The sequence below is a fragment of the Eucalyptus grandis genome, chromosome 2 (assembly GCF_016545825.1).
Source record: "Eucalyptus grandis isolate ANBG69807.140 chromosome 2, ASM1654582v1, whole genome shotgun sequence".
Classification (NCBI taxonomy): domain Eukaryota; kingdom Viridiplantae; phylum Streptophyta; class Magnoliopsida; order Myrtales; family Myrtaceae; genus Eucalyptus; species Eucalyptus grandis.
In genome coordinates, this window is record NC_052613.1 from 28,616,927 (window position 1) to 28,636,626 (window position 19,700).

At 37.9% G+C, this 19,700-nt stretch overlaps 3 protein-coding genes across 4 annotated transcripts; all 3 read left to right on the plus strand.

Moving 5' to 3' along the window:
• The first annotated feature begins 989 nt into the window (after positions 1-989).
• Positions 990-7,648, plus strand: LOC104431221 (shaggy-related protein kinase alpha). Of its 2 annotated transcripts, none has more exons than XM_010043890.3 (13): positions 990-1,155; positions 2,171-2,345; positions 2,498-2,590; positions 3,106-3,165; positions 3,249-3,521; positions 3,770-3,844; positions 4,498-4,554; positions 4,632-4,772; positions 5,664-5,714; positions 5,855-5,950; positions 6,066-6,149; positions 7,126-7,228; positions 7,337-7,648. In XM_010043890.3, the coding sequence occupies exons 2-13, from the start codon at positions 2,220-2,222 to the stop codon at positions 7,417-7,419; spliced, it is 1,242 nt and encodes a 413-aa protein (XP_010042192.2). In that variant the 5' UTR covers positions 990-1,155; positions 2,171-2,219; the 3' UTR covers positions 7,420-7,648. The 2 variants fall into 2 exon arrangements, with proteins under 2 accessions (XP_010042192.2, XP_010042197.2); XM_010043895.3 differs by lacking the exon at positions 990-1,155 and adding an exon at positions 1,709-1,849.
• Positions 7,585-11,644, plus strand: LOC104431204 (zinc finger CCCH domain-containing protein 3). The gene is made up of 7 exons (XM_010043879.3): positions 7,585-7,603; positions 8,727-8,803; positions 9,618-9,795; positions 9,881-9,942; positions 10,080-10,158; positions 10,273-10,332; positions 10,778-11,644. Exons 1-7 carry the CDS (start codon positions 7,585-7,587, stop codon positions 10,894-10,896), a joined length of 594 nt encoding a protein of 197 aa, XP_010042181.2. The 3' UTR covers positions 10,897-11,644.
• A 6,369-nt stretch (positions 11,645-18,013) lies between these two features.
• Positions 18,014-18,472, plus strand: LOC104435023 (protein NIM1-INTERACTING 1-like). Its single transcript, XM_010047854.2, has one exon. The coding sequence runs from the start codon at positions 18,014-18,016 to the stop codon at positions 18,470-18,472; it is 459 nt and encodes a 152-aa protein (XP_010046156.2).
• Positions 18,473-19,700: the final 1,228 nt, after the last annotated feature.

Here is a 19,700-nt window from a genome sequence, read left to right on the forward strand (position 1 = left end):
TTGTGGTAGACAGCAGGGTTTTTTTTTATATCGATTCAAATTTGGAGGTTTTAGTAATCTAAAAAAAAAGTTAATGATAATTGTGTCAAGATAGATATCATACAAATTCTTTTATGATGTTTTTCCTTTTTTTTGTTTATAACAAAGATAAGTAAGATATGCTAATTTGTTCCAAATCGATTCTCACATTCGAGGTGTCATTATTGTAAAATAAGCAATAAGCAAATTTGTCGCATCTTATAACCACAGGTTGATTAAGATGGACAGGACTTTATTATCCGTATCATTAATAGAATAATGAGCTTAGAATCAATTGACGTAAAAATGTTCCATCAAGAGTATTAAATCCGTCACAATTGAAATTCATTAATTGATTCGGACAAAAAAAAATATACTATATACTACTAAACTTCTTTTAAAATCTCCATGGCCCTAATTTGTCATTAAATCTCGATCAATCGAAAACCCTCTCCAATCATGTCTTTGAATGGTGTGGATCAAGAGTACGAACATTCGATTGTGATCCTGACGATTATCAGTATGGACATTTGATTATAAATAGAAAAAAAAAAATAGAGCTCCATGTCAAATTTTCCAAAAAAGAGAGAGACAAGGGGAAAAAAAAGGAAAATAGACTCACCATCTTTCAATTATGCATGTCCACATAATATATTCACACTAACATTATATCAATTACAAAATCATGAAATTAAATGATTGGATTTTGGAGAGAGGGAGAGGGTGGGGGGGAGTTTCCTCCTATCCTTCTCTTGACCGCCACCAGCGCATCATAGCACACCACACACCCCCTCCCAAAAAAATAAAATAAAATAAGATAATAAAAATACAAATAAAATAAAAAAATGAAAAAAGATAATAAAAAAATAGAAAATGAAAATAAAAAGGAGAAAAAAGGAAAATGAGAAAAGGACCCAATTAGACCAAACCTTTGATAGAGACAACCAGCGCCTAAAAACAAAGCCACCCCCATCATCACCACCACCCGCTTTCTCTCTCCTCACTTTCTCTCTCCTCTCACTTTCTCTCTCTACACGCATCCCGGGGTCTCCGGCCGCCGAGCCGACGCGCCGCCGACCGACCGATTCGCCGCCGCCGCCGCGGCCGCCGGGCCCGGGCTCCCCCTCCGTACGATCGGTAGGGCTCTCCTCGGTTTCTAGATTCGCCGGACGGTAGTCGGTTTCTTTTTCTTCCCTCGTCGTTTGCGCCTCCGATCGTCGGGGTGGTCTTCAGGGGGTTCGGATTCGTAGATGGTAGGGTTTTTTCTTTCCCTCTTCGCGACGGATCCGCCGGTCGGGGGCCGTTTTGGGGAGATTCCGGCGCCTGCTTCGGTGTCATTTCCGGCGATTTTGGTCCTTTTCCGTTTGCGGATTCGGCTTTTTTTCTGTCTCCAGATGGTTTTCTGTTCGTACATTTTATTTATTTTTGCGTCGAATGCGATTTTGTTTTTGCTGGGGGGTTACGCTTAGATTTGCTAGTTGCTTGCCCGATCTCGCTTTTTTGCGGTGTTTGATGGCGTTTCCTTTTCTGGAAATAGGGTTTTGATCGGTACGTTTCGTCCCGCGTGAGTCTTGCGCTGGATTTTCGCTATGGGTTAAGCTGCTGCTTTCAGAAGTGGATTGTTGAGGAATTTTCTTTTTCCTAATTGTGGGCTAAAAAACTTGCCTTGACTTTCCCGATTATATCTTTCTATCGCATTTTGCTGTGGATAGTTTGGGGCATGGATGGGTTTAGAAATTATTTCTCTACTTGTTATGCGGAGAAAAGGGAAGGGGAAGTGGCGATGTGTTGTTGAGTACCCTTTTTGTTCTGTTGTTTGCTTGAATTGTGGGTATGTAGCAGGCAGCAGAGTGGGTTCTGGCTTTTTGAAAATGGGGTGTGTTTAGCTTAGCTCTGCTGACCCTTTGGGTCAGAAATGTTTTGCCTGAAAGATGCATAGCATCAAGATTAGAGCTGTTGTTTGTGGAGGTGTGATGTACTTTTTCCACTTCTGCTGATTGGGGTTTGGTCAAAAATGTTTGTCGAGATTACTAGGAGATAGGAGATTGAAAGATTTGTTCTGTGCGCCTTCTGATTCTCATGCTGTAATTGGCTGTAGATGAGTATTCTGTTCGTGTATATTAAGTACTGCCAGCCTGATTTGATTTTGCAGGTAAATGATTGACCTTGTCAACTTGGAGAAACTGTGAGCTTAGGTGTTGATGCCTGTGCATCTGATGGCTTCAGTGGGCATCGCACCTAATAGTGTGAGGGAACCTAGTGGTCAGAGTGTTGGTGTTGATAGGTTACCTGAAGAGATGAATGAGATGAAAATCAGGGATGACAAAGTAAGTAATGGAACTAATCGAGACTCTTGTTCGTCTTCCCTGCTTCATTTTTCATGCTTATTCTGAGAAACAGAGCATTCTTTTTTTTCCTTTTTGACATCTGTGAGTATGAACATTCAAATATTCAACTGCTCATCCTTACTTTTAATCAGGAAATGGAAACGACAGTAGTTGACGGTAATGGCACAGAGGCAGGTCACATCATCGTAACAACTATTGGTGGCAGAAATGGTCAGCCCAAGCAGGTAGTATTTGGAATATTATTTTATAACATCTTGGCCCTGCTCCTCCACTCTCCTCCATCTTCTTCCTTCTCTTTTATGTGCGCTTGGTGTTTGTCAAATGGAATGGTTGATGAATTGCCCATAGAACATAGAAACTATTTTTTTTTTTTTTTTTTGTATACTCTTTATCATCAAATATTCAAAAAACTTTTCAGTGTTGTGCTTCCTGTTATCGGTTTCCACTCTTCTTTTTGCGAATGTTCATGGAACAGACTGTTAGAGGGTAACAATGCTCAAATTCTGCTGAGTGACCCTATAACGTACTGTTTTTCTATTGTTCCTGCAAATACCATACTAAATGTGCCGTATAACAGTTTTTATCTGCATTTTGTCATATCAGCATTTGTCTTAAACTTTTTGTAAATCTTCATTCATGAGGATGCGTTTTGTTGAGTTGCCTTGTAACACTGTTCCTTAGAATTGTGATATCACCATAGTTCCTACTTATATACTAACTATTCTCTCTCTGAACTCAGACGATAAGTTACATGGCTGAGCGAGTGGTTGGACAAGGGTCTTTTGGGGTTGTTTTTCAGGTTTGTCTTCTTATTTGACAGTGTCGTGATATTAATGTATCAGTTGTAGCAGTTCTGATTACGTCTTTTCCAAATATATCCAGGCAAAGTGCTTGGAAACTGGTGAAACTGTTGCTATAAAGAAGGTTCTTCAAGACAAGAGGTACAAGAATCGGGAGTTGCAAACGATGCGTCTTCTTGACCACCCAAATGTTGTCTCATTGAAGCATTGCTTTTTCTCGGAGACTGAAAAGGATGAACTGTATCTTAACTTGGTACTTGAGTATGTGCCAGAGACTGTTCATCGTGTCATTAAGCACTATAACAAGTTAAACCAAAGGATGCCCATAATATATGTGAAACTTTACACATATCAGGTATTAAACCTAATTTCTTCTCTGATTTTTTTTCTTTTTAATATAAATCCCAGGAGAATGTTTGTTCCCTTTGCAAGTCTCTGAAGTGCAATGAGCTCCCCCCTTTCTTCTGCTACTGCTACATTCGTTCCTCTTTTGTAATCTCATTTCTGTATGCTTTTTATTAAAGTGCTGAGTACTGTGGCTATGTTAGCCCTTTTTTATTGTGCAATTTCTAAATTAACGTCGCTTGAAATTTCTGCTGGCAGATATTCAGGGCCTTGTCTTACATTCATCGTTGTATTGGAGTTTGTCACCGGGACATTAAACCTCAAAATCTCTTGGTAAGCTCATGGCTAGTGAAGAGAAGCTGTTTGCATTGTACGCTTTAATTTTCTTCTTTTTCTATACTTGTACTCCAGAGGGATATAATTTGAAGAAAGTCAGATTCAAAATTGTCATTTTGGGTGATGTAAGTGGATTTCTAACTGTTCATTCATATATGTTTATAGGAATAGGTTTATGAACAGGCTTTGAGAACAAAAGCCATGCAAAATTGCATTTGGCTAGTTGTGTATTCTTCTATATAGAATACCGTTTCGTTTCTTTCGAAAAATACTCGTATATAGTGCATATGAATGAAAAAACTAAATTATTACATAGATGGACTAAAAACTGCATACAAAGTTCGTTTTTCTTGCTTTTTTGTTTCAGGCGCTCCCCAAATATCTTTTTTGCATTGTTTCCTTGCTGAACCGTTTTAGTGATGACATTTTCTTCTAATAAATGAAGAATAGCTTGCATTTCCATTCACATGAAGATTACTTTTATATAATTTTCCAGGGCTGGACCTGGTTTGATATTACTTCCTCATGGGCCTGCTAGGTTAAGTGATAGAAGATTGTTCTCTTGCAGTATACTAACATCTGCTTCACTAAGAATATTAAAGTTCATAGTTTAGAAGATAATAAAGCTCATCTTTCTACTTGCTGTGCAGGTAAATCCTCATACGCACCAAGTCAAATTATGTGATTTTGGAAGTGCAAAAGTATTGGTATGTCGATATTCTCACTAAATTTGTTTAAAGATGTCTTTGACTTGGAGTCTTAATTTTATCGGGGTGACTGACAGGTTAAAGGGGAGCCAAATATATCCTACATCTGCTCAAGATATTATAGGGCACCTGAACTGATATTTGGTGCAACTGAATATACTACAGCTATTGACATCTGGTCTGCTGGCTGTGTGTTGGCGGAGCTGCTGCTTGGACAGGTATGCTACTTGACTTGTTGGACTTGGGATTCTTTCTTGCTTTTATGGAAAAACTAGCACGAACCCTCAAGTTGTCTTGGAAGACATAATATCTTATGTTGTTCTTGATTAATTGAAAAATCACAGTAGTTTGGTTTTTACTATGGTTGGTCATTGAGTTTGTTATAAATAAGAACTCCCATAAAATCTACCCCTAATATTCAATATTTGTGATTCAGGGAATGCATGAAACACCGGCCTATTATATAGTGACTTTCTAAAGAGAGAGAGCATGAGTCATCAGTCAGCCTTCCATTAATTATGTAACTACTTATGTCTATTCAAATAAAGTATAGATTCATTGTTCTTTTTTGTTTAGAAGAGTATCTAAAGGAATTCTAAATTTCAGTAGGAACATATACATTATAACATTGTGATCCCCTCTTTTTATTTTGGTAAATGTCCAATCGTCAAATGCATAATATTATTTTGGTTTAACGTTCGAGCAAAATGTTACTACTTATGAAAATTTCTTTTTGAGCATAAATTTAATGTTAAACGAATGATAAATATAATCAAATGCAAAGTTTCAGTTATTTTTGTATTTTTTCACAAACCTTGCAAATTAATCAACAAATATGAATAAGAGGTGCATTTTCTATCATATCAAATGAATAGCATGTTTAGGATTATGTTGGAAAAAGGGGAACATTCCCATTTGGCTTTGCTTCTGTCACCTTATGTAAGAAAACTAAGGAATTGCTGAATTAAAAGGGCTCTTCTGCAACTAAACATAGTTGGTTCATTGGCCCAATGAACTACAAATGCATGCATGGCATGCACTGGAGAAGCCTCAGTATGGTACTAATTTTTAGTGTATTGTAATCCGAAATGCGTGAACTTTTGTTTCAGCCTCTCTTTCCTGGTGAGAGCGGGGTCGACCAGCTGGTGGAGATTATCAAAGTAAGTGTGATTTTTAGTTAGCCTAGGGATTTAATTCTGTTAGTTCATTTCATGGTAGAAACCTCTCATAATGAACACATGTTAGTCCATTTTCTTATGCCACCTTCTGTGCACTTCTAATTAACTGGTTTGGTTTGCAGATTTTGGGCACTCCAACCAGGGAGGAAATTAAATGCATGAACCCCAATTACACAGAGTTTAAATTCCCTCAGATAAAAGCGCACCCATGGCACAAGGTACTGGGGCAGAATAGATGGATCTTGTGCTCTTTGCACATGGATAGGTGTTGGTTGGCAGGAGTAGTGGCTAGTTCCCTCTTGTTACTAATTATCCTTTTCTTTTTCCTATCAGATATTCCACAAGCGAATGCCCCCCGAAGCTGTAGATTTAGTTTCAAGATTGCTGCAATATTCTCCCAATCTGCGATGCTCAGCTGTGAGTGAAGTTTCTATTTGTTGACTTATGAATCTGCTCTTTAACTTAGTGCATTGGTTGATATTATTCTGTGCCTTATACTTTTGCATTTGAAGGATTTCCTCTTATTACATCTCATGGATGATTGACCATCTGCCTGCCCCTTGGGTAATATTGTATAAGAAGTGGGATTTTGTATACTTGGATTCATTTTTCTTCTTCTGGTCGTGTGACTCATGAATGTTGGGGAAAAGAAACATGAATAAACAGAAGCTTGACTGTGAGCTGGCATTGATAGCCTCAAGTTGTGTCCTAACTTGACTGCGAGTTTGATTGCTTCAATTTGGTCTCTTCCCTGTAGTGTTTGTTTCCTCAAACTAGCTTCTGCTAGTTCAAGAGTTTTCTAATGTTCTTGTAAATCAATGTTACCACTCATTGTTGCGTCATTTATGAAAATATGATCCAATCATAACCAATTCCAGCAAACCATCCAACAGGTTTGTCACTAAGGCACTGCCTTGAAATACCTATATTTGCAGCTGTTTCTGTATGTTTCTGACTATCAATTTTAATTGGACATTATCAAGAGATATATGGCCTTTGGTAGCTACAATTTAAAGCAATTTCTACCTTCCATCTTGCTTCATGGTTTTTCTTGGCCATATTGTTCATCAGCAAACTTTTTAATAACACCCAAACAACTCTCCTGTAAGTTTTACCTGCTGTCATATTTAGATGGTTCTGATAATTGCGGTATTTGATTTTCCCCCTTCCATTGATTGTAACTTAGGCTATATCTTGTCACTTGTGGCTATGTAACTGCATGAATGGCCTTTTTATTAGTATTCATGTCATTTGCTTGATGGGTGAGTATGAAGTCGTGGCTTGGAGAGACTCTGCACCTGTGGTTAAAATTTTTCCGGGCATCCTTGTAACTTGCACGTAGAAACTCTGGACTGAGATTCGAACCAATGTTTATCCTACATCCATTTTGCAGCTTGATGCTTTGACGCATCCCTTCTTCAACGAGCTACGCGATCCCAACACTCGGCTGCCAAATGGACGGTTCCTGCCACCTCTTTTCAATTTTAAGGCTCACGGTACAAACTCAATCCCCGCATGCACTTCATCATGTCATGTTTTTCCACCATCACTCTTTGGAAGTTAACTGATCTTGCATTAAACGCTCGTTTCCTGTCGTTAATCAGAATTGAAGAATATCCCGGCGGAAGTCCAGTTGAAACTGGTCCCGGAACACGCGAGGAAGCAGTGTCCGTTTCTTGGGTTGTAGTGCTCGATGATGTTTTAAGAATGTAACGAAAAAACCAGCTAGTGTTATTTCTTATATGTTAGTCACGATGGTTCCCTCGTCGCCACTTCCGATTTATTGTCTACTTCCTTGTATCTTGTTCTGTGCATCACCTACTGTTGTCTATTTAACTGTCAGCTACGAGTCATGACCTATGTGGCTATTTGTAATCTTGAATGACAGTGAGTGAGATTACCTGTTGTGCTCCCGATATTCTATTTTCCACTCACAAGGAGCGGTTTGCAGAAAATGAATAATTTAAATAAAAATCTCTAAAAATAATTATCAGTATCACTTGAAATAACTATTTAACAGAAAATGTTTCTATTATTAACGATGCTATTTGTTTAAATATTTTTGTGGACGGAAATTATTTATTGGCCGTTAACTTTCTAAATGGTTACACTTTCTAAGTGGTAACCATTAGGGGTTCGCTCCAGTGGCCATATTTCCAACTTTGAAGGGGGAGGTTAAGAGTTCAAATCCTCATTTTCTCAGGGGAGAAAGGGGGATTGGGGTGTGGACGATTTCAATTTAGGAGTGGGTTTCGATTTTCATGCCCTGCAAGGAGGCAAGGCAAAAACAAGGCAAAAACCTGAGTTAAGTGTTAGAGTAAGAATTAGAGTAGGAATGACAAAAAAAAAAAAAAATTAAGTGGTGCAAGCAATTAATTTTAAAATAATAATTTTAAATCATTCATTTATTAAGAAATAAGTATAGATTTATAATTCATTTTTTGTGAAATAAATGTGAGTGTAATTTGGATTTTGGATTGAATTTCAATGTAGTGTATTTAATTGACTTTGCTAATCTCTAGAGTAAGATGATAATGTATTTTTTAGGTCTTTTATTATAAGTGGAACATGCAATCGGATCTTTGAACTCTTAATTTGTGTAGTTAGGTATTATTGATGTGGCAATAATATTGCAAAAAAAGTTTGAAAGGGAAGAAAATAAGTAGTCCTAAGATTGGGGTTTCCATAATCCAAATTGAAATTCATTCTAACGATAAAAAGCGCAAGACGGCAAGGGAGAGGAGCTGCTTATAAAAAGAGAGCAAGCGAGCCCCGCCATGATGCCACACCGCCGTGCCAACCCTGCACCGGGAGCATAACCATCATAGCCATCGCCCCATGAGCACAAGCACCACCACCGCGATCACAGCAATGACATCGCGAGCCATTTCCACAAGCAGAGGCGATCTGGAAATTTTATTCAATGGCTCCCAACTTCGTTCGGACCTATTTTCATTGTAATTGAATTTTTACACTGTCCATTTGTTTGCTCAGACAGCATTAAGATAGATTGGCGGACTAACGTCGGCTCGAACTTTCAGAAGTACAACATCGAACCGATTCAAAGACCTGTAATTCTAGGTAGGAGTCCAACTCTCTGTCTTTGAATTCGCGTTAACTTTTCTAGTTAAGCCCCTTCAACTTCAAATGCGGCAAATTGAAGACCAACGCCACCGGCCAAAGACAAGGAGAGATGTCGGAGACAGAAATAATTCAAGACACGACCAAATTATGAGCAATGGATTAAAAAATCCAAGGGCTCCATTGAAAAATTTCCAAACAAGAAGGGTTTAAATTACAAAAGATAACACAAATTGAAGGGCCTGATTTCAAAAAGGTTAATGTCCCGAAAAACCTCAAAACTATATGCATTTGTGATAAATTTACTCAAAACTATTTTTTTTTTTTTTGGTAAAAGGTAAGAATACCACAAACTATTTTTTTGATTATGAAAAATTTTAAACCGATACACTTATAATAAATTTACCTCAATTGACCATAAAAATCTTAAGTTGGTCTACCCTAAACTAATTTATTCGATCGCAAAAAATCCAAAACTGGTAAATTTATAACAAATACACCATTTGCTAAATAGGATTAATACCACAAAAAAATCACAAAATTGTAAACTGTGACAAACGGAGTGTAAAATCTTAAATTGATATATCAGTCGATTCACGTGTCATTTAACTTAATAATTTAATAATAAAATTTAACGAAAATTAGCCGAAGATAAATTTATGATAAGTGTATTAGTTTGAAGTAAATTTGTCAAAAAATATACCAATTTGAGAGTTTTAATAGTAAAAAAAAATAATTTGAGGTAAATTTATTACTGGTGTATCAATTTGTTTTTTAAGGCACGGGTTCAGGGATTAAAAACAGGGAGTCTCACTTTTTTTGAAGGGAAACGGGAGAGAGAGAGAGAAGGATGCCGCTGGGAAGTACTACTGCGACTACTGCGACAAGCAATTCCAGGACACCCCCGGCGCCCGCAAGCGCCATCTCCAGGGCCTCTCCCACCTCCGCGCCAAAGCTCTCTGGTTCGACTCCCTCCACCACGGTAAACTCCCTCCCTTCCTCCGTCTCTCTCTGTACCTCCGCAGATCGATGGTCGGTCGTTGACCCATCTCGCTAACCCATCGCAGAACCCAACCAGGCCTACGCCGAGGGCTACGTCAGGGGAGTCTGCAACCGCTTCGTCAACACGGTAGGGCCTCCGGTACCCTCCCTCGGTTCATTGGGTCAAACGGGTCTCGTTTCGGCCCCCGATTGCGTGTTGTCCACGACGTGTTTGATGAATGAACCGTTCGTGGGCTCTGCTTATTGAGTCTCGGTTTCCAACAGGGTTTCTGTCAGTACGGGGATTCGTGCAAGTACTTCCACCCCAAGAGCGTTTCGTCTCCGGCTCCGCGGACCGCCGGCGGTGGGTTCACTTGTGTCCTGTTTCTTTTATGCTGTTAAGGGAATTTATTTATTTTTATTTTGTTTGGTTTCACCTTACTCAATTATTGGTAATATGTTCGGGTTGGTGGCGCAGGTAATGCTCAGTCGACGGTGATCCCGGGAAGTCATCTAGTCGGGGGCACCTCTTTGCAAGGTAATCTCGATGAGAATTTTGTTCTGGCTTGCCTGTTTTGGATTGTTGTATTAAATATTGCCCGTGAAAGAAAGAGAATGAATCTGAGATGTGCGCGTTTTCGAATTCAAGTGTACATACATAGATTTCAAAGCTTTGCTTGTGGAAATTGTTTGTATCATAGATGGAGCACGAAATGGAAGTCTGATTGGTCCGTGGCCTAGAAAAAATTTGCTAGAAATCATAAATAAAAGTGGTAAAGTGTATGCTTTTCAAAGCTTTCTACTGATGAATCCTTCATTTTACTGGGAAAGAGAGCATATCTGACAGGCTAGAATTTTTCCAAACAGGCATCTATTAGTATCATGCATGAATCTGGTAATCAATATTTTTCTATGTTTCGAAACTGTGCGCTCTTCCTTTGTGTTCTTTCAGTGCTTATTTCTATGGATTTCTCCATTGCCAGGTAATGTGGTGGTGGCAGATGGTACGGGCACAGCCACTGCCTGGGGGAATCTCCCTCCTTCCCTAAAGCCTCCACCTGAGGGTGGATATCCATCTTTGCCTTTCATTGACTGGGGATAAGCATGTCGTTTCATCTGAAGTATTGGGGATAGATGTAGCAAGAAATTGATGCATCATCTTTAAAGTGAGTTAAAAGGTTAGTCATTCTTGTTCAGTCATGAGCTGAAAAGTCTCTTTGTAGCATGTAGCAATGCTAGGTAATTGTCTCCTACTGTTCTTGGAGCATGTAGCTGCTTGTCATTTTTTGGTGCAGTGGAATGGTGAGTTCCTTATGTTGCTTTTCAGCATGTGGTTTGCTTACTGGTCAATGAACCATCTAAACCTCTGCTAAAAAGGCTGAGAGCAATAATGAAAATGAATAGTCCATGGAAGTAGGAGATGGTGAACTAAACATATGCACTTTTGCAAGTAGGACTTCTCATAAGTTATGGGTTGACATCTTATCCCAACTCATGGAGACGTGACCAAGCTTGTGCATGAAAATACAAATTTGAAAAAATGAGATATATCTGTTGAGCCAACTGCAGCTTGTGCATGGATCAGTCTTCAAAATGTGGAAGTACAACCTGTTGAATTGGATAGTGAAAAATTGGTGCCTGTTGCAAATCTTTGGCATCTTTATTGACTCCAAATGTAAGTGAATGTAAGTGAGAAGTCTCATTAGGTTTTGAATGTTCATGAAACATGAGTTGCATGACTTTGGGTCTCATTTGCTTGATGTGAAGTTTATGGCGTAATGCAGCATACATTTGTATTGATGAGAATGTACGGTGACATCCCACATTTATATAGCTCTAATTAGCTGTCCCATCTCTCATTTGTAGGAGGTTAAGCAGTTCTTTTCAAATGAGATCATTTTATTAATAAGTTAACTCTTAAAAAGCCTAGCTTGAATATTGAGATCCCGGATCTCAATACAAGTCCAGATTTGCCATTGTCAAGTAAATTGTTGGCGGAGCTTACTCGTATTGAACACATTGCCTGGATCTGATGTCACTTATGGTATATATATTCTTTAATGCTTAGGGGCAGGGTTAGACAAGTATAACTTTTATATAAGTTTTTGTCAACATATACTGCTGAATCACGTTAAATTGCTCAACTTATAAATTCTAAATAAGTTTTTGTCGACATGTACCGCTGAATGACATTATATTGCTCAACTTGAGTTGTGTGAGCCAAAAGAAATCATTCAAGGTCCGGATTTGCTGGGAAAATTTAGGATTCCTTTTTGTTGATTAAGAATTGTGAGTAGTTTTTTCTCTTGTATTTAGATCATTGCACTAAAGCACTAAGGGTTGCCTTATGACTCAAGTAAGTAAACTTTCACGCTCACAAGGATGGTAGAGAGAGAAACTTTAGACAGAGAAGCTTTGGAAATTTCATTGCTTGTGAGACCCCTTTATATATTAAGCTCTGGAAATTTTATTCAGCGTAAGTAAACATTCATGCTTACAATTGGGCGAAGGAGACCCTTTTATATATTACATGCTCAACTATAGTCATATATATATCTACTTAATCTAACAGTGGAGATTGCATCTCATCATTTACCAAGAATCCACATTTATTATAGGAATGTGCGTTTACAATATTGCCCATTCATAAGAGTAGTCTAGAATACATAACCTAGGATTTTGAACTTTAAAGAAAACCTAGGATTTTGAAACTTTATGGTCCGCTGGTTCTTTATAAATTAGTCATGGTCCTTCGTTCATAAAACCTTTGGGATGTGTTGTTTCCTAGGCCGTGACGTTGTGCCGTATGTTTCTCTTACAACTAGATCGTTAGTGAAGTAGCCGTGTCGCATTGAAGTGGAAGGTTGCTTGTGAATGTCATGTACACCATATGGTTGAGGTGCAGGGGTGGGTGGATGGTGGTTTGTAGGTAATGTCGTTACTCTTCTTAGTAGTAAATGCTACGCCACAAGATGAACAATTTCTGACATTGTTTGTTGAGGTCGTTAATGATGGCAATAACAACACGACGGCAACAATCCAAGCCTTTTCCTAATAAACGGGGCTGGCTGTACACGTCCGTTCACATCATCGTGCTTGAGTCTTCTGTGAGCTCTAGGCGATTCGTGTATTTCTTTATCACCTACTTCAGCATATCTTTAGGTCTTCTCTTGTCCCTCTGAACCCGAATCTCCGTTCCCTAATTGATTCGCCTCACCAAAGCATCCGAAGTCCAAACAAGCTTAAACGAGGTTGTCTTGTCATATCCTCAAACAAGATTCATCTTTATGCGCTCGCACATCATTTTGTGCTTCATTTTGCATGAAATTTGACTGGAAGGATGTTCATGGAATGATTCTCAAAATCATCTGTTTCCATTCTGCACTCGACCCCTTTGAGGGTGGCCTTTCCTTTCCTGGGATAAGTCACAAATGAACCCAACAAATTATTGGCCCAAAACAAGTATCAATGACCTGTCAACTATCATTTTCGAGAAGAAGCTTCAAACCTGATCTAAGCCCATTTGTTTAAAGGAAAATTCTTTTCAAGAAATTTCTTTTTGATATTTGCATGACGAAAAGCCAATTGACGTATGGAAAACGTTTTTCATTGATTGAAAGCAACAAGCTTAGATAGGGGGGAAATGCACCTCCTCTTTTGATAAGAAAAAGATGGCTTTCCTTAAAACACCAAATAAATGAAAATTTCATAATAAAGGAAAATATTTTTCATGGAAATTATATTTAAGAAAAATGATTAATTTTCATTCGTTTGGTGGTTAGCAAAAGTAATTTTCTTTTAACCAGAATAGGAAGTCATCATCCATAATCTAAGCTTCTTGTTGTTTTCAATTCATGGAGAACGTTTTTAATAGATGGATTAACTTTTCATCATCCAAATATTGAAAAGTCGAAAATGATTTTTCAGAAATAGTTTTCCTCTAAACAAATAGATACTAAGTTTATCAACGTTTTCTCAAACCAAATCTAAACCGATCCAAAAGAGGCGGACCTCCTGCTACGGTTTGAATTGGTTTCGCTTTGCCACTAATCTTTGATTGAGTTGGTGCTCGCAGCCTGTGAGGTGACATCCGTATCTGCTTCTCCATTGTGATGAATGTCTTTTACAGATCTTTGCAGTTGTACTTTGAATTTTGTAATGATTTTGGAGATCTCTATGATATATATATTATACTCGAGGAGTTTTGTAACTTTACCAGTGGGCCCTGATGACCCACGTGAGTTTGAGTTGTTTTCATAGGCTTTCTTTGTTTGGCTGTCCAGCATGTCCTTTCCAGTTCATTTCCAAGAGGATCCGAGGTCGTGCTTCAATAATTCTCCGCAATGGCACTGGCAGTAAAATCTGAATTCGAAACGACAGGGGCTTTTTGTGGGTCAATCGAGCTGAGTTGAGTCGAGCAAGTTAATGCTGAGGTCGAGTCCAACTCGACCCCATGCTCGATGGTCGAAATTCGATGGGGCTATGATGAAGTATTAAATCTCCTACTCGTGCTCTATCCGGATAGAAAATGGAGACGCTCGAAATCGCCCTGACCCGGTTGTTAATAATTAGGTTGCCATTGAGCTCGATCATGAGTTTTGCCTAAACAAACTCAAATGCTTCTCCTAGACATAACTTGATTTTTTATGTTTGAATTTATAATTATTAAATTCATTCTAAGATGTAGCTAGAAGGTTGATTAAGCTCAGACAACAATCGAGTTGAGCATCGATGAGTTCACACCCGAACTTGACCGAACAAGATACTCAAATAGATCAAGAGCTCCTGCTCGGGCTATAGCGGTTGAAGATTAGGTGATTAGTTGGGCTTTAGTACTTGATTGAGGAGCCGAGCTCGAGCTGTACTTTCTATGTCATGCAAAATCTCTCATTGTCACGTAATCCTAATGTACATTAGCTTTTGCAAGACCCAAAGGAAATGTACATTAGCTTTCACAAGACCCAAAGGATAAAAAAAGGAAGAAGAAGAAGATTGCCTGTACTCGTCCCTCGTCAAAATCAAAATCCATTCCCCCTTGTTCATCATCTCACATCAACAAATGCTTTACACATTCTTCTCCACCCAAAAGTAAGAAAGCACATATATTTAAATAATTATATCGTCCTTATCATTTTCATATCAAGAAGACTTTATAGTAACCAAAAAAAATCAGCAAATTAATGATGAGGCTGCGACGTGAAATTATTATTTAGGTTGACCCATAACTTGAGGTCCAATACGATATTAACAACATAGGTCGTGGCAAACAACTTGATAATGGTCTTTCTTTTGGAAAAAAAAGAAAAGAAAAGAGAGCCAATCCTGAAAATTATTTATTTATCATCAACTGCAATCCCATAATTTATCTTGATATGGTTGTCTGACAATGAAGGGTCCCAATGAAAGCGCCGGCCATTAAGAGGAAAAATTCCAACTGTCGGGCATCTCTTGCACTTTTTTTAGCTATTCTTCTTTTAAATTTAGTCCAATAAAAAAAAAAATTGAAGGCCCCATTCCCTTAAAATAAAAGATCGACATTAGGTTAGGTCTCAAAACTGGTGCACATAAAAAATCACAAACTATAGGTCGGATCACGACTTTGGTCCGAATTTTATTTTGTCTCACAAAAAATCATTGAATATCAATTGGTACACAATTTCGGCCACTAGTAAAATTTCCATCTAATGATGCTGTTAAAGACTTGAGATATCATTTCATGTGTGTGTGCACGCACGCACACACACACACACACACACACACACACACACACACACACACACACACATATATATATATATATATTCATAACAATTTTATTGGATCATAATTGAAACTCAATCTCAAGTTAGTGCTTTTACATAAAATTGGGAAGAGAAAGGAAATGATTTATTATGATTTGCAGAGAAATGGATTAATCAAAACCTTTTGCGGCCAAATGGGCATTAAAATATATATTATTTAGGGCTAGAAAGAGGCTAAAAGGCGTTCTCAGTCTAATGTCATCCTGCAGTCGTCAGGGCAGTGACGATGCCTATCATAGTAATTATTATTCCTCCCAACCACTATCGCCATCAGTATGGAGCCAAAAACTTTACCAAATTTCCACCGACGCTTTTCTTTGCGAATCAAGCGGTGTATGGAAAAAGACTTGCCCACATGTACGGTCAAAATCTTTCTATATATATATATAAGTAGAGAAGTTCTTCTTAGATAAGTAATCCTCTTGACTCATCCCAATGCATGATTTATATTACTAGAAAAAGTTTTGAGCTAGTAAAATAAAATGTTGTGTGAGGATTTGATTTGATTTGATTTAAGAAAATGAACTTGATTGTTGTAAAATCAGAGGGACCACAGATGATTGGATTCTTAGACCGATCATCATGATTTTTAATTTAAAATGTAACAGATATTGATGGGTTTTCTTTTTTTATTTTTTCAAACTTGGTTTGATCGTCGCAAATTGCGATTTGCCTTATATCTAACAATATGTGGTCTGGGAACATAGATGATTAGATTCTTAGACCTATCATCATGATTTTTAATTTGAAACATAACAAGTATTGATGGGTTTTCTATTTTGTTTTTTCAAACTTGATTTGATCGTCGCAAATTACGATTTGCCTTATATCTAACAATATGTGATCTGCGTTAATTTTCCGTTGCATGTAGTAGTTTTCCATGGGATTTTTTGGTGGAGAGATTTAGGGTTATATTGATATTGTGTTTGGTTCATTAATAGTGTACATATGTTATGCACTATGTGGACTGATCATTGGTCCTAAGATTTTAGAATTGTTCCAACCCAAATCAACCATGTATATATTATATATACGATAAATTATATGATATATATTTTTTGTCTACTCTAAAGCTTAGCGCCTTCGCATTTGTTATTTGTTATGTGGTTCTGCTGTGTAAATTCAAAAGTAGATTTTAGCCCTGATTCGACCGAAAAAAACATAGAAACCCTATGCTTGCCTCGCTTTGTTTGCTCGCCTCCACTTCACTTTCGTCGCTTGCTGCTTGTCTCTTCCCTTTGTTTACTTGCCTCACTAGCGTATAATTCTAAGTCATGCATATAAGTCATGCATATTTCTTTTCTTACCCGTTAATTCCTTCATATATCTAATGAACAAATTGTTTCTTTTTTTTTCTTTTACATAGGTTTGTCTTGCTGAGGAGATTACCATCAATGAGTAGAGTTTACACATTTAAGTTGAATGAATATAAGTGCTGAGATGTTCCATCAATTGTGCTAATAGTATATTTAATTTAAACTTTTGTAAGGTATTGAATATGCGTGTTGTTTGTTTTGTTTTCAGGAGTTCAAAAATTAAAGCGATCATTTAAAAATGAATAAGATATGAAGTTATATAATTCATTACATATTCTAACCTTCTTATGGTTTAATTGTATTTCATGTGTTTAATTTTATGGTTTGCAAATGAAGATTTTTGTTGTTTTTTTTTTGTGGTAAAAATGAAGATTTTTGTTGTTACTCTATCTTATATTTATATTTGATATGTACTAGTGTTAATAGTTTGGTTGTTTAATATCGTATTGTTGATGGATATATAGTTTCAAAAAATGAAACAAAAAGATAATAGGTTAATTTTGAGTTGACCTTGGAACTAGACTAGAACATTGGGTCTATCCAGTTCTCAATTTTTAGGCTAAAAGGGGTTGGTCATCGATCCAAACAATTGGAGACCAATGCTATGCAGATTGGTCATTGAGTTAGATACTAGATTGGCCAAACTCAGATCATGCTCACTCTTGGGTGACACACTAAAGACTAACTTATTTTTAGCAATAAATATTTATGAATTTCGGTTTGTGCTTTCCTCAATGTGAAGGAAATTTGACTCAAGCGTACCTATTACTCCATAAACAAAATAAAGTTTTGCATATGTCATATCACACGCTGAGCAAGGCTTTTGTCAAATAAAGTAATAGCAGAAAGCATACTAACTCAATTTATATAGAAATGTTAGACCCAAAAAAAAAAAAAAAAAAAATGGACAGGGAAAAAGGGCGGCAGTAACTCTCCTCACCATCTATATTATCTTCTCTTCTCCCTCATCCCTTCTCCTACATTCTCTCTCTCTCTCTCTCTCTCTCTCTCTCTCCCCAGTGCCCCCACTCTCTCCCAAAAGCCACCATCACCCATCTTCAAAATCCCTGTCCCCCACCTCTATCGCGAGCCAGAAAGCAGAATGGATGGAGACAGAAAGAAGCGGAAGCTTGACAAAGAACCGGCGGCAGAAGAAGAAGAGAGCGAAGAGGAGAAGATGGAGAAGTTCTTCGCCCTCATCCGAAGCACGCGGGAAGCGCGCGACCGTCTCCGAGGCAGCGGCCTACCGTCCCAGGAGGAATCCGAGAAGTCGCGGGAGGACCGGAGGAAAGCCGAGGAAGATCTCCTCAGATCGAAAGAATCTGCGTGGAACCCCACATTTCGACCTGAGGACTTCAGCCAGGATCCCATTCTGTATACACCTTCGACGGCTGCTCCCAGTGCTCCCGACGTTCCGGGCTCGAGCAGCCACGAAGCTCAAGCCGGTCCTTCGAAAAGTAAACAACAGGACGAAGGAAAAGACGATGATGATAAGAAGAAAAAAGAAAAAGAAGATGGCGACGACGACAGAGATGATTTGAATCTCAATCTTTCTTTGTAGTGTACGGCCATGATGCACGTTAAATCTCAATCTTTCTTTGTAATGTACGGCCATGATGCACGTAGACAGAAAGGACAGATTCCTTTGTAGTCCATGAACTTGCAGGGTTTAATTCCCGGTTAGGGTTTGATGGGGTTCCAAGGACTGATTACCGCACGGTAAAAACCAATAGTGTTTGATGACGTAACAGCTGACGTCAAACGGTTGTGCGCTGTTCCTTTTTATCTCTTTGTCTGCTTATTGGAGCATACTGATTCTGCAATACAATGGTCTGAACCCTAGGAACAAAAATTAATATTAAAGGGAGAGAGAAGAAGGGGGCAAAAAAAAGACAGCAACGAAGCATGTGATTCTGATATTCATGTGGGCAGATTTTCTGCAATTGGTTTAAAGATTTCATTTGCATTTATTTTTTTGGTAGGTAATATTATGCAATATTACATAAATTAATAGATATATAAGATAGAGATATTTATATAAAGGGGAGATAACATATCTATAGTTGTTAGCACCGTGTTTTCGGGGAGTTGGTTGCATGTATTGGGATTACGTAATGAATGAAGCAATGCTGAAGCAGCAGCAGACAAAGACCGTTTTTCAATTTCGGTGTTTCTAACTCCTATGCATATGGTATAATGAAAACGTATATTCAAATTTAGCAAAATTTGGCAGAAATTTATATGTTTATTGTACATTTGGGAATCTTTATGCAAACACTCCAGAAGGTTTGGGGAAATTATTTATACATACCAAATTGGGGTGTGTTCAATAATGTCCATGTCCGATGAATCTTTCAACATGATTCTCAATATTTTAGATGACTGCTCTATATAGGGTTGGACAAAATAATGTCAAAAAAAATAAGAGTTGAATGAAACCGAATCGCCAAGCAATGTAGGTCCGAGCCTAGAGAATGGATAATAAACCCTCTTGATATCAAGGGGAGATGAATAAGCTTGATTGGTGGGAGATGCATCGATCCTATTAAAATACAGAAGGATGGAGACGATATAGATTGAAATCCTATTACCCGAAAAATAGGAAGATAGATGGATAGGACCCAACCGATATCGTGTTACTCGATGTGTGAATCAAGTTAGTTAGAGATCTTGATCATGAATTCAATGTGGTCTATGTACATGCAAATTAGGAAAACAATAATCTTTTGATTCCTCACAAGTAAAAAGGTTTTATATTTGGGCAGTTTACTGAGATTTTAACTAGTGTC